The 12,928-nt window shown below is 35.9% G+C and overlaps 2 protein-coding genes across 3 annotated transcripts; both read right to left on the bottom strand.

Annotated features, from left to right (window-relative positions):
* Nucleotides 1-764: 764 nt before the first annotated feature.
* On the bottom strand, nt 765-6,041 carry LOC104904643 (nuclear pore complex protein NUP50A). 2 transcript variants are annotated; one of them, XM_010692956.4, is made up of 2 exons: nt 5,814-6,041; nt 765-2,410 (listed from the first exon to the last, which is right to left on the bottom strand). In XM_010692956.4, the coding sequence occupies exon 2, from the start codon at nt 2,374-2,376 to the stop codon at nt 1,081-1,083; it is 1,296 nt and encodes a 431-aa protein (XP_010691258.2). In that variant the 5' UTR covers nt 2,377-2,410; nt 5,814-6,041; the 3' UTR covers nt 765-1,080. The 2 variants fall into 2 exon arrangements, with proteins under 2 accessions (XP_010691258.2, XP_010691260.2); XM_010692958.4 differs by having other exon boundaries at nt 765-2,407.
* Nucleotides 6,042-8,862: 2,821 nt separating this feature from the next.
* Nucleotides 8,863-12,685, bottom strand: LOC104904642 (L-ascorbate peroxidase, cytosolic). The gene is made up of 10 exons (XM_010692955.4): nt 12,526-12,685; nt 11,040-11,171; nt 10,772-10,946; nt 10,606-10,671; nt 10,297-10,345; nt 10,069-10,154; nt 9,899-9,978; nt 9,714-9,816; nt 9,228-9,286; nt 8,863-9,124 (listed from the first exon to the last, which is right to left on the bottom strand). Exons 2-10 carry the CDS (start codon nt 11,156-11,158, stop codon nt 9,109-9,111), a joined length of 753 nt encoding a protein of 250 aa, XP_010691257.2. The 5' UTR covers nt 11,159-11,171; nt 12,526-12,685; the 3' UTR covers nt 8,863-9,108.
* Nucleotides 12,686-12,928: the final 243 nt, after the last annotated feature.

The raw sequence follows: 12,928 nt of genomic DNA, 5'->3' as shown, positions 1-12,928 counted from the left end.
GTTTCTAGTTTGTACTTCCAACTTCTAAATAATGTAAAATTTTCTCGATGTAAAAAAGAAAAAAACTAAGACAAAGTTTGATTGTAAATAATAACATTACGCACGAGTTCTTATGACAATTCATGTTAATCGACCTAAATCATTTTGAGGCTAATGCGTTTTTGGTGTAAACATTATAGACTTACCGTGTTTAGGAGCCCTTGTTTTATTCCTTTTCAATTCACAAGATCGTGGTGCCAAAATGTATGAGATGGAACTAGGATTGGTAGTTGGAAACAGAGAAACTCCAATCCTTTTTTTACAGTTAACAATATACCAAATCAATTTAAGAGTCAGCAATGCAAAAGGCATTACATGCACTAGAGGAGAAAATCAACCAAGTTGAGCTCAATTACTGAACATATCATTAGATACTCCTATTTAGAAATCGATTTAGTTGAGTAACTTTCAAACTAAGCTAAACCCGATTCAACTTGACTCATTAAGATCACAAGCCAAACTCGAGCTAGAATCGAGCTCTAGCTCGACTTGGTAGCATTACAGTCATTATAATCTCTAACATAAATTTTTCTCGGATATATATGGTGACAATTCCCTTCAAAAGCATCAATCTCAAAAGGACACTTCAGAATTTAAGTCAAAAACTTTGGTCTTCAGGACTCGAGCAACAAGCATCTGAGATTTTCTAAAATCATCCTCCACATGGGATTTTTTACATGTAAGCACGTCGAAACCTAATTAAAGCATGCAAATGATTGATGACATTGACAACAACAAAGCATCCTCATATCTCCTAGATTCAAATTCAGTAACAAACAATCTAACATATTATTCAACATTCCGGATTACATGTAGTAACACTAAGTTAAGAAATACCTCTTTGATGACATGTTACAGTGCAGATGCACAACAAAATGGGGCGGTAAATGTCCTTTATAACTTTACACCCCAGAAAAAGGGCTTTGACGAACAAAATTCTTGAACAACCACACCTCTCCGTCTTCGGTGCTAACGGTAACAGTTAAACGGGTTTAAAACTTCTCATGCAACATCCACAGCAGCATAATACAAATCTACCTCTTAATCGTCTGAGGCCTTTGGAGAATTTTCTGGGGTCTTTAGAGCAGAAGTAACAGGTTTATCCTTGTGAGCTGAAACTGATGAAGAAAATTCCTCCATAATCGAACCATCTTTAAACTTCAGAGCAAACGTTGATAGGCCATCCTTGCCCTCTGTAGCGATATTCACACAAGCAAAGGAGATACCTTTTTTGTCCATTTTTGTGAGCTTGAAATCAGGGAACAGACTTGCATTCAAAATCAATCTCAAATTCCCTTTAGCTCGCATCACCAACCGAGCTTTCTGAGTTTCGCCTTTCAGAACATTCACCTTTACCTCTCCTTTACCACGTTCTTTCCACCCACCATCGAGAAACTCAAACAGAGAAGAATCAGCTGAGAAAACCGTTTCTTCATTCTCTTCACCTGTTTCTGTCGATACCTCCTGCATAGAACGGAATGCAGGTGCCTCAGTCTTGGTCCCAAGGGATGTCCCCGCCATCATTGTACCGAAAAGGGGAGTACTGCCGTTATTTGAGGTGCCAAAACTGAAGGTGGGAAGAGATGATTGTGAAGGAGAGCCATCTTTTTGAAGGGACCCAAATGAGAATGTAGTTGTTGAAAATCCAGTGCCAGTAAGGCCGGTGAATGCGTTTTGGCTGTTTGAAAGTTGTTGGAAAGAACTCAAAGGAGCACCACCACTGCCACTTTCATCAGATATTTCATTCTCATTCTTGTTATCATTCTCACCCTTGTCACCGTCACCAGGTACTTCACCACCAGACTCGGCTTCAGTTGTTTTCTCAGCATTGTCATCAGCTTTTTTCTCATCGCTAGGCTTAGCCGCCTTTTCTTTACTATCATCAGAGACCTGATTAGGCTGACTGACAACAGGTGCTTGCTCAGTAGGTACTTCATTCTCCTTACCCGCATCAGATTCTGTTGTAGTCTCCTTGGACTTCTCTTCTGATTCAACCTTTTTCAACTCAGACTCTGAATTAGCATCATCTTTGGTATCTGCATCTTCACTACCTGTTTTGTCTCCAACAGTTTGTGCTTCTGCAGTAGCATTAGCAGGAGCAGGGGGAGGGACCAAACGTATCCCAGCAAAAGGATTTGCTGAGGGAGCAGAAGGTGCGGTAGAAGTTTGCTGACGACGAACTTTCACTATTCTTCTCGCGGCCAACACCTCACCACTTGCTTTCTTAAAAGTTCCCACCTGTTCTTCAGTTTCATCCTCATCATCAAGACCAGGATTATCTCGAGATAACTCTCTACCAGCAGCTCTTTTCTTAGAAGGCTGATTTTCGTCACCCATCGGAGGGAATTACAAAATTAAGCAGCAAAGACTGCTGAAAAGGCATTCAAAAGATGTCAACTACTACACTAATGTCTTAAGATAACAAAGACTACAGAAGAAAGTAGAAACAAAAGGGAAGACACAAATTCATACTTATCCCGTACTTTACTTGTCATATAACACTCTAAACAATAAATCTACAATATGAGCAAGTAAGAACAGGCATATCTACACATGTAAGCATCCAAACAACAATATACACGATTCTAAACTACTCTCAGCTTTTGAGAAAAAACTCAACAAGGGATGAAAAAAATCACAGAAACTCCGTGCTTATAACCTACCACTCTCACTCACACTCCCTTAACCTCAAGGACGCAACAAAATCGCCATGTTCGTGCGAGTGATATGCACATCAAGGAGATAAACTGGACAGGCCTACAATCAACTCCATCAATAAAAACACTGGTCCAGTTACGCAAATCAAATGATATTCCCTAAGCATTAGCAATTAAACAAACAGCGTCATATAGATAAGAGTAAGACACTATTAACTAAACATGACGAAAGGATTAGAACGAATTTTCATCAATTGCATAAAAGCTTTGGTTTTCTACTCCAGACCTCTGACCTCCTCTCCGCCAAAACCCCCTATTCCCCATTATCTTTAAGCAAAAACAGTCGACCAAACACCCTGGATGTCAATCAGTCAAATTTTCCCAACAAGCAGACAACGAAGAGCGAGAACAGATAAAAGGATCCAAAAATTTTGTACCACAATTCTTTGTCAGTGAAAAGAGCTATGTTACTCACACGGATTGAGTGTCTACTCGTATACGGGTGTCCAAGTGTCCGACTCGGCTATTCTATAGGGAAAAAAAATCAAGTTTTAAGTTTATAATGAAGTATCCAAATAAAGTGTCGAGTCGGACACGACACGACACCCCGTTTTTGAGGTAAATGAAGGTGTCGGAGTAACACTAGAAAAGAGTTCAATATTTGGATGGCTCAGATATTCCAAATTTAAAGTTTTGCAGCTAGGTACATGAGCATATATCACACTAATAAAGACACAAAAGGAATGGCAATCCCCCAATATGCGCAAAGTTTTAGTCCATCAAAAATATCTAGACGCCATTCAGAGATTGAATAAGACAGTAGTAAGGCACAATAATTTTCAGCCATTTCCATAACAGAACAACAGAACATATATTGAACAGAATTACTCAACCAATAATTCCACATTTCTTAGAGTTGACACAGACCCAAATGTGATACACATATGGAGTAAGGCCCATTGAAGAGATATACAAGTAAAAGATCACAAAACAAGGAGATTACATTCCGATACCAAATATTAAATCCTACACTTCTAAAGGGATGGACTTATTCTGACATAAAGCTTGAGGCATTAGAAATTAGCTGCTACATTCATATCACTGAAGTAAATCAGTAACACAAATGTTCAAGTCACCAGACCAGCTCCTCTCCAATCAATATTCAGGAAAATCTGTCCCAGTTTTAAATTAACAGAACTCATTCATACACAATAAACAAAAAGCAACCGAATATGTCAAATATGCGAAATTATGTATATTCAATAACCTTGTTAGCAGATATTCAAAGGAAGGACCTTGTTGGATCAGTTTCTACTCTCTACACCACGTGCAGTGCAATATTCACCAAAAGGCTTCCGCACTGGCTACGTAGATTAAAGAGCATGCATACTATACGAATTTGTTAACACTGATGCTATGTTCTCCTCACCAAATTTTCATTTATTTCAAGTAAAATTAAGTTTGGATATAATTTCAAGGGTAGCATACGAAAAAAGTTAAGTGACAACCAAAAAGTTCAAATTTATGTTTGGAGCCAGTAAGAGCTACGCAACTTCAATCCACAGATACATTAAGTTTGAATATATTAAGTTCTAGCAAAGAAGTTGAAATAAATTATGTTTAGGACTATTAAGTCGAGATTCGTTGAATATAGGTGAAAAGAATGCATCCTACGAGATTGATATAACTTCTATCACAACATACATGAACCCATGAAATTCAGTTTATGAAGATAGAGTGATGCGAAATAGTAATAAAGAAGCAGGAACCATACCTTAGCATGTTCAGTCATAAGTCATTTGGTCAGAGGGATTGGCCATAAACTAGGGGTGAGGAATTGTATATAGAGGATAACAAGCCTTTGTGCTCTAGATACTATTATAGGGGATGATTGGAGATAAAGTCGATAATGGAAGCAAAATGACAATTTATCATCAATAAAATATAGAGGTAAATGCTAACGCAACGTAATTTACCAATCAATAATCAATCCCAAATTTGTTCCTATTACAACAGAAACAAGGGATAAACAATATGTATTCAAAGGTAGTCTCAAATTTCCATTTCCTTTCCTTACTCCCCCCGACCTCCCAATAAATAAAAAAAATCCCATTCCATAACCATAAACATTGCAAAATAATAAAGAATTTGATAGAATCCTCATGCACCATACATAATCAACATCCAAGAAGATAAAAGCTTCAAAAGTTAATTAATTCTTCACTAAGAGAACGTTTAGTTAATTATTTTATGAATCAAAGAAACGGAATCAATTATCTTTCTTTTTATTTGGTTCAATCTTCATCGATCCATTACCATTATTTTGATGGTAATGAACTCCTCCAATTTGTTACCTTTTCCTCCCCTCAGGTAACAAAATCCATTACTTTATATAAATATAATAATTACCATTCCATACCTCAAACCTAGCATCAAATAAAAGTAATTATTTTTATTACTATTCCCCTTCTCTATCTGTTTCCATTTCCTTTAACCTTCACTCTAAAATCAGAGACTAAGAGTGTCTTTTGTTCAACATTTCCCGGGCTCTAAAAACGGAATCAAATACCTATTTCCTTCTTCCAGTTTGGTTCAACCACTCTTTAATCCATTACTATTAATTGGTAGTAATGGATTCCCTTAGTTTGTTACCTTCTCTTCCGCTCAAGTAACAAAATCCATTTGTCGGAAATAACAATTTCATTTCCCTTTCCATTCCAAAGTTTGAACCCAAACACCCACTAAAGACAACAAATCCTGTTACTATTCCACTCGTTTATTTGATTCATTTCCCTCGCCATCCCATAACTTGAATCAAACACGCTCTTAAGTTGAAAAACAACACACAAATAGAAAATCAAAATTAAACAACCACACCACTACATAATATCACAATTCACAAACTTGGTTAAATTCCAAATAAATTCAAAAATAGAAAAAAAAAACTTCTCTTAAAATTCAAATCAACAATAAGAGCAACTAAAATGAAGGCATAATTTCGCATGCACAGATTTACAAGAAACATTAACAAATAAATAGCTCAAAACCATACAATTAGGGTTTTAAAAACTACAAAAAATTAATAAATTAAAGCAGAGCAAATTAAAAAAAAGCGACCTTTAAAAGAAGAGAAACCGGCGCTTGAAGTTTAGCGGTGGCACAAGCGACGGAAAAATTCGTCGACGGCGGTGGTGGGCGGCGGAGAGAGAAAGTGTGGTAGCGGAGGAGAGAGAAAATTAGCGAAAAATGGGATTTTCACTTCTCAGTAGTGAAGCTTAGGGTTAGACTTTTGGATAATGTGTGATTGGATACACCGTATTACTGTGTAACTTGTGAGTGTGTTCTACTACTCACCAACTTTTACTCAAGTACATGAATATTGAACTTGTGTTGGGCTGGCCTTTCTAGGGCTCATCCTAAGGCCTGACACAACATTATTAAAGAGTAGAAACAAACTCCTTCTTTAGTCCTCACTTGTCAGCTTATTGGAAGATGGGAGTACTTACCACTACTCTATAAGTGTCTTACAAGCTGATTAATCGATCATGTTGGGTCGGATCGGGTTCGGGTTAATAGTGAACGGGTTGAGCATGTCCTAATCCAAACCGAAATCGTTTATTAAAAGGGTTGAAAAACTCAATGACCCGACATGTTTATTAAATGGCTACCGATATAACCCGTTTTATCCATTTACATATTTATTTATTATTATTAAATTTCTAAAATTTATTCGTTTTCAACAATAAATTCACATAAAAGTATGCATGATGAGATTTTCTTTTCAAGTATTTGTATTCTATAATTAGTACTTTTAAAATTTTCACCAACTTTAACACAACTTTTTAGTAAATTTATATTTTAATGAGTTAAACAGGTCAAAGCAAGTTAATTTGGGTTGAAAATGTCAACCTTAACCTAACCCATTTAATTAAATGGGTAAGTCGTGCCAATCCATTTACTTAAATGGGTCAAAAATCTCAACCCACATCTGATTATTTCAGGTCAGGTTCATGTTCAGTAAAAGGGTGAGTTAATTTTTTACAGCCTTACGTACAAGTCACAAGTTTTTGTTATGTTGCAATTTATATACACGTTTTAGCTAACTTTTACTTGTTTTGAATTATAAGAGTTTCGAAGTTCGTCATAGATATTGGGAAAATAAATGTATGATTGTTACACTTATATTAAGATAGCTAGGTTATTTCTCATGTAAAGGAACAACATAACTCATTCATCTGGATGATATGAGGAAAAATAATAGTGGTAGAGTGAGGATGATTTGAGTTTGTCATAATATGATGGTGCTGGAAAGTAAACAAGGAGATAATAATCACTTAGTCTTTTTTATCCATATGAGCCATGAAGACCGTACAAATTACATAGAAGGGGAGGGGCGGTTCGAACTCATGACCTATCATTCACAACACTTCAATTTTAACCACTAGGTCAAGACATCTTTGGTTAATAGAGTAACTTGGTTATGCGGCTTATGATGGGTGAAACGGAAAATCAAATAGTGCGAATGAGAGGTAACAACACTATAAATCGCTATTTCTATTATTTAAGCAGAAACACGAACATTGCTATAAGGGAATAGGGGGAACACATCCATTTAGGTCACAAGACTTTACATGTGAACTTACTCTAAGGCTCCGTTTGGTAGGGCGTAAAACATTTTCAGTGTAAAATGATTTTCATGGAAAACAATTTACAATGGAAAACACAATTCCAAAATTAGTTTTCCGTTGTTTGGTTTGATGTAAGAAAAATGATGAAATGAAAAGGAAAGTAAGGAGGTAGTGTGAAGAGTGTACAAGAGAGAGAAGGAAAATAGTTTTCCCTTCATTTTGAAAGGAAAATGGTTTTCCATCATTGGGAGAGTAATTTTACCCCAAGGGAAAATGATTTTACACTCCTTTGCCAACCAAACAATGTAAAACTAAAAATAGAGGAAAACAGTTTTCCAGGAAAACGTTTTACGCCCTACCAAACGGAGCCTAAACTCTGGCGAAAGGAACTCAAGATCCACATGAAGCATATCACATCTTTTGAAGCCTAGGTGACTATATTTCTGTAAGACTTTTAGATGTTGGTAGAATTAAAGTTGAGAAAGTTCATCTCCTTGTTGTAAAGCAAGGAACAAACAACGATAGACTGTAATCTATTTTTTTGTTATACTTACTTCGTTCAGAAATAAGCGGAATACATCTCTTAAACAATTCTACATAAAAGAGAAAATATTTCATTAATTTCATATTGGAGGAAGTGAAATATTAAAAAAAAAAAGAAGTTAAGAAGCATCAGTGAGAAGAGTTTATCTTGTAAGAGACCGTCTACTTTTAAATTATAATTAGGCAATGATAAGCATAATTTGAAAAAGATAATAAGTCCAATAATGACTAGGTTAATTTCTTTCACTCACTAGTTTAATCCATTTAGTGATTAATCTCTACTTTTATATTAAAATTAGACCGTCTCTTTTAATAATTTTTGGAGTGAGAATGCTATTGCAGGTATTGATGTCATTGTCAAAGGAGCAAGAAGCAGTGGGCTCATTTTGCATGAAATGTCTTTTAATCCAAAGTGTGAACACTCTTGAATACCAAGATTCGATCTTCAAAATTTGAAGTAGAGCCTTGGGAGCTAAAATCCTTAAAATACATATAGCCAAAGCTGGATCGCCACTCTTGTAGTCTTGTTTGTGGGGTCATTGGGGAAACTCTTGTAATGATCTTTGGTACGAAAAAGGTAAAGTAACTTATTCGGTTATTCCTATATCTTTACAAACCAGTTAATCCATGGGACCATGGGAGAAAAATTTGTCACATAAATATGTTATATTCTGCTACTTCCTCCGTTTTAAATTAAATGACACTTTGACATTTTACAATATTCACAAACTTCACTTCGACCATCATTTGCGATTTATACATGAATAAGAATACAGTCATATAAAATATTTGTTAAATTCGTCTTAATATGTACTTTTTAAAAAAAAAATTACAATACAAAATCTAAGATATATATTCTCAAAGTTTTATATGACATGCGTAAAAAGTAAAAGTGTCACACCTAGAGCAATATCATAAGCATCAACAAATTAATTTCTTTTTGGTGAAAGCAGAAAAATGCCAAAATCTACCAAGCACATTCAGGATAACACAGCTGTAGAACATCTTTTATTACCGAAGCAACAAGATCAACATCATGAACAATCCACGCACTGTATTTCCTCGTACACATTTCAATCTACCACACTTAAAGAGCAAAAAGAGACAAATAGAGTGGCCAAGCTTTCCCTAAGGCAATCTAAGCACTACGCTAAACCATATCTAAAGTGCAAAAAAAAACCAAAAGATGCAGCAGTGCTAGCCTCTTGGGACCTTCACATTATGGTAATTCCTCCAGCTGCTTAAGCATCAGCAAACCTACAACAAAGATCTGCATTAGTACACAAACTCTACCATGGCACAAAAATGCAGCTACGATGATGCACATAATGTAACGAAATCACAGGAGTTGGAGCATTACCCAAGTTCAGACAGTTTCAGGTGGGCCTCAGCATAATCGGCATAGAATGCATCCTCGTCCTAAATGAAAGAAAAACAATCTCAGTGAGCAGCGGATAAAAATGATGCTATGCGATTGTTGATTTGACTAGTTCCTAAGTAATATGGTAATATTGAAGTGAAATTTGTTGGAAAAAGCGGGTATGTTGAGATCGGCCCAAGGAACATTTTACAAGCGAGTAGTGATTAGTGAATGAATCATTATGTTTGAGAGGTCGACATTTTGGTGTTGAAAGTTGACACAGAATGTAGAAAGGTATTGGCATAATTTTACAACTCCTCCAAACATGATTAGATTGGCATGATTCTAATTTTTCCTCCCCAGCAAATTCTAATGTCAGTAGAGTAAGCGGCAACTTAGGGGATCAATATAGGATTGCAGGATGCTATGTCCCACTTCATTCTGCAAAACTAGATTCTAATGACAAGCAAAAAAGAAATTACATACAGCTGCATATTTCTCAACCAGTGGGCGGAAGACAGGGTCGGAAAGAAGAGCCTTGTCAGATGGCAGCTGTAGGAGACCTTCCTTCTCACCAGTTAGAAGCTCCCTGTTACCAAACAGGGCAATAAATTAATTGGCTAAGTCTACAAATTATTTTAGTCTTAAGAAAAGATATAAAGAGCACTTACGTAAAGTAGGAGTTGTCGAAAACCAGAGGGTTAGAGGTCCAAGGACCCTCAAAACCCGAACGGTCCTTGTGGCACCTTCCCTGTCAATTTATTTTATATAGGGGCACATTAGCATAGGACCAACAAATGGAGAAGTTACAACAGCAACCAAGAATTGATGTGAATCATACCAAGGTGTGGCCTCCAGAGAGAGCTACAATGTCCTGGTCATTAAGACCCATTTGCTTAATGAAGACGTCTCTCAAGTGGTCAGAACCTGCAGCATTTACACAATTGATTTATGAATAGCAACAAACTATATCCTTATCAGCCAACCAGCCACATAAAAGGGGGTTAGGGTCTAGGAGAAGGGAAGAAACTCCGCGGATGACATTGTAATACAGAAGAATGATGCATACCCTTTGTGGCATTAGGGAGACGGCCTTCTTGGGGTGGCTCTGGCTTGTCCTGGAATAACAAAATATTTCAATTATGGACCATATTGCCAAAAATTATAGTTTTTTGTGAGCATTAAAAAATGCAAAGTTCCATTATAGTAAATCCAACATCGGGACGTAAGATAGCAGATGAGCAAGTATACTATCGTACATGCAACAGGAGAACAAAAATCGTTGCAATTGTTGAACAGGAAAGAAATCATAGTAGTAGCCTAAAGTACACACAATCTAAATTCATAGCAACAGGTAAGACTTTGAACAATCACAAACCTCTCTTCCTGGGTGGAACGGAACTTCAGGGCCTCCTGTAACTTCAACAGCCACAACTCCAGCCAACTTCAAGAAATTAAGCAGGTGAAAATCAGCATAAGATACCAGCCTATAAAAGAAAGAGTACAATATATGCATAAAATCCAAGAGAGGAAGGGAGTTGTACTTGGTAAAAGTCGCCATAAGATAGTTCGGGAAACTGTTCCTTGATGGGCTCCAACAACCTAACAGCAATATCAAGACCGTTGTTAGCCCCATGAGCCAATTCTCCCTTGTGCCTCATTGTACCAAAGGGTCCTCCAGTCCTTGACTGCACATCAAAAGTACCAGCAGAGTGCCATCTGTACAGCGAGCAAACAGAAAAAATCATCAAATTTCTGATAATGCAAATCAAAAGCTTGAAATTTCAGCTTACACCAACAATCACAACTTACGCAAGACGGAGCATAATAGGAGCACAATGCTTCTCTGCAATTAAACCTCTGAGCTTTCTCTTGGCCTTCTCGATAGACTTCTGGTAATCCTCGCTAACAGTGGGGTAGCACTTTCCCATGGCTTTACAAAGTCTGAACAAGCAAAAGGTCCATAACATAAACTCATTATTTCACGGGAAATGAAAAAAAGGCATTTCAATTGACAAGAGATGCAACCCAACCCATTGAAATCTGAACCTGTCACCTACTAGAATGTAGACTTTTCAGAAGATGCTTATGCAAACCTTTTCTATTTCGATTTTTCAATACTATGAATTTTGCAAACTTTGTGAAACAGCATTCACATCATATGTCAATGAAATTCCTAATTCATAACCTTTGTGAACTTTTTTTATGAATTTTGTCTTGTTTCCGGCATCAAATGTTATATACGTCGTCTGTTTCGTTTTAAATGCAATAAAAGAATATTCTATATCTCACAAATAACACCCCTTTATTGCATTTAAAACAAAACAGAGGAAGTATTAAGAGTTTAAGTCTTGTGTCCTATGTTTTCGTACCATTACATGGACCACTCAATATTATTGGTCCACACTCCACATCATTAGATATAAACAATTTTCTTATTTTAAAAAAAATAAGGCGAAGAAGAATTGCATCAACCAATAAGATTGATTTGGCACGAGCGATGGTACAGATAAGTGGAACAGAAGTTCTTTTCCCATATATTAAGACGTAATTGTTTTAATGTTAGTTATAAAAGTCAAGGTATCAATCTCATCTATTAGCTACACGAACGATGTATACAACATCAATGATCTTATGATTCTTATCCAGTTTTAAAAAATTGTTAAAGTCCATTATTAACCAGGCATCACACTATACCTATAATATTTCATCGTCGTCATTACAAAAATTATAATACAACATCTCCTGAAGAAAGAATTTAGTAATAAAATTACTCATACAATGTTATTAGCAATAAAAGTTTCAGCTGATAAATGATAACGGACTACTTTAACGTACTTCAACCAAAACCTAAAACTACAATAATGTTTTGATATCTGCAAATCAAAAATCTACAGTAATTCTTTGATAACTGCAAATCAACCGAACAAAACTTCAAATACGCGAGAATTAATCGCTTAAAATTTCACACAGCTACAAACTAAATCCAAACATCCAACTAAATGCAATATACGAAACCGATCATAAAACAAACGCAAACGAAACAACGCTTTAAATTCATTCATAACAAGTACAGTAATGAATCACATCGACATTTTACTAAAATGACCAGAAATCAATCGCAATACATTCAATGATCGGTAAAAATTACACAAAATTACACAAAAATCAAACAAAATGTAAACGATCATGAATCTTAACGAACATGAAATGATATCTTCAGAAATCAAAAAACGATCGCATAGATCTGAACGAAATTAAACAACAACAAAAAAAAACGATAGAAATTTCAACGAACCTGAAAAAAATTCAAATGTAGAATGAAGAACCCTAGAAATTGGAGAGTGAGTGGTGAGCACGAGGAGAACACGAGTTCAGACAATCTCTTGGCTGAAAAATGGAGAAGATATAAGGGTGATGATATTTCGGAAGGTTCTAGTAAATTGATTTGAGCCGTTGGATGTAAGCTTATCGTGTGGTTGATAATGAATGTTGGAAATCAAGGGTTGTGATTGGTTGAGTGTTTTCCGAGGTGCTTGACTTTTATTAGTAAGAGGAGTAGGTGGAATTTTTTTAAAAGTTTTTCGATTGATTGTGGTTTTTATTTAGTTTATGATTGAGAAAATGTGAAAAGGATATTTGGTAAATGTAAGTTATTTGCCTATGTTGTTCGATTTATTTTCCTTTTCATATTGATCATA

This window comes from Beta vulgaris, chromosome 9 (genome assembly GCF_026745355.1).
Source record: "Beta vulgaris subsp. vulgaris cultivar EL10 chromosome 9, EL10.2, whole genome shotgun sequence".
Taxonomy (NCBI): domain Eukaryota; kingdom Viridiplantae; phylum Streptophyta; class Magnoliopsida; order Caryophyllales; family Amaranthaceae; genus Beta; species Beta vulgaris.
Note: the sequence above shows the minus strand (reverse complement) of the source record. Positions and strands in the feature narration are given on the sequence as shown.

What these genes read in the sequence shown, in the direction of transcription:
- LOC104904643 (XM_010692956.4), bottom strand. Translation starts at nt 2,376, where the DNA reads ATGGGTGACGAAAATCAGCCTTCTAAGAAAAGAGCTGCTGGTAGAGAG.
- LOC104904642 (XM_010692955.4), bottom strand. Translation starts at nt 11,158, where the DNA reads ATGGGAAAGTGCTACCCCACTGTTAGCGAGGATTACCAGAAGTCTATC. An exon ending in TCTCCCTAATGCCACAAAGG is followed by an intron (nt 10,155 to 10,296) that starts GTATGCATCATT and finishes TAAATGCTGCAG; the next exon opens with GTTCTGACCACTTGAGAGAC. An exon ending in TTCGACAACTCCTACTTTAC is followed by an intron (nt 9,817 to 9,898) that starts GTAAGTGCTCTT and finishes GTTTGGTAACAG; the next exon opens with GGAGCTTCTAACTGGTGAGA.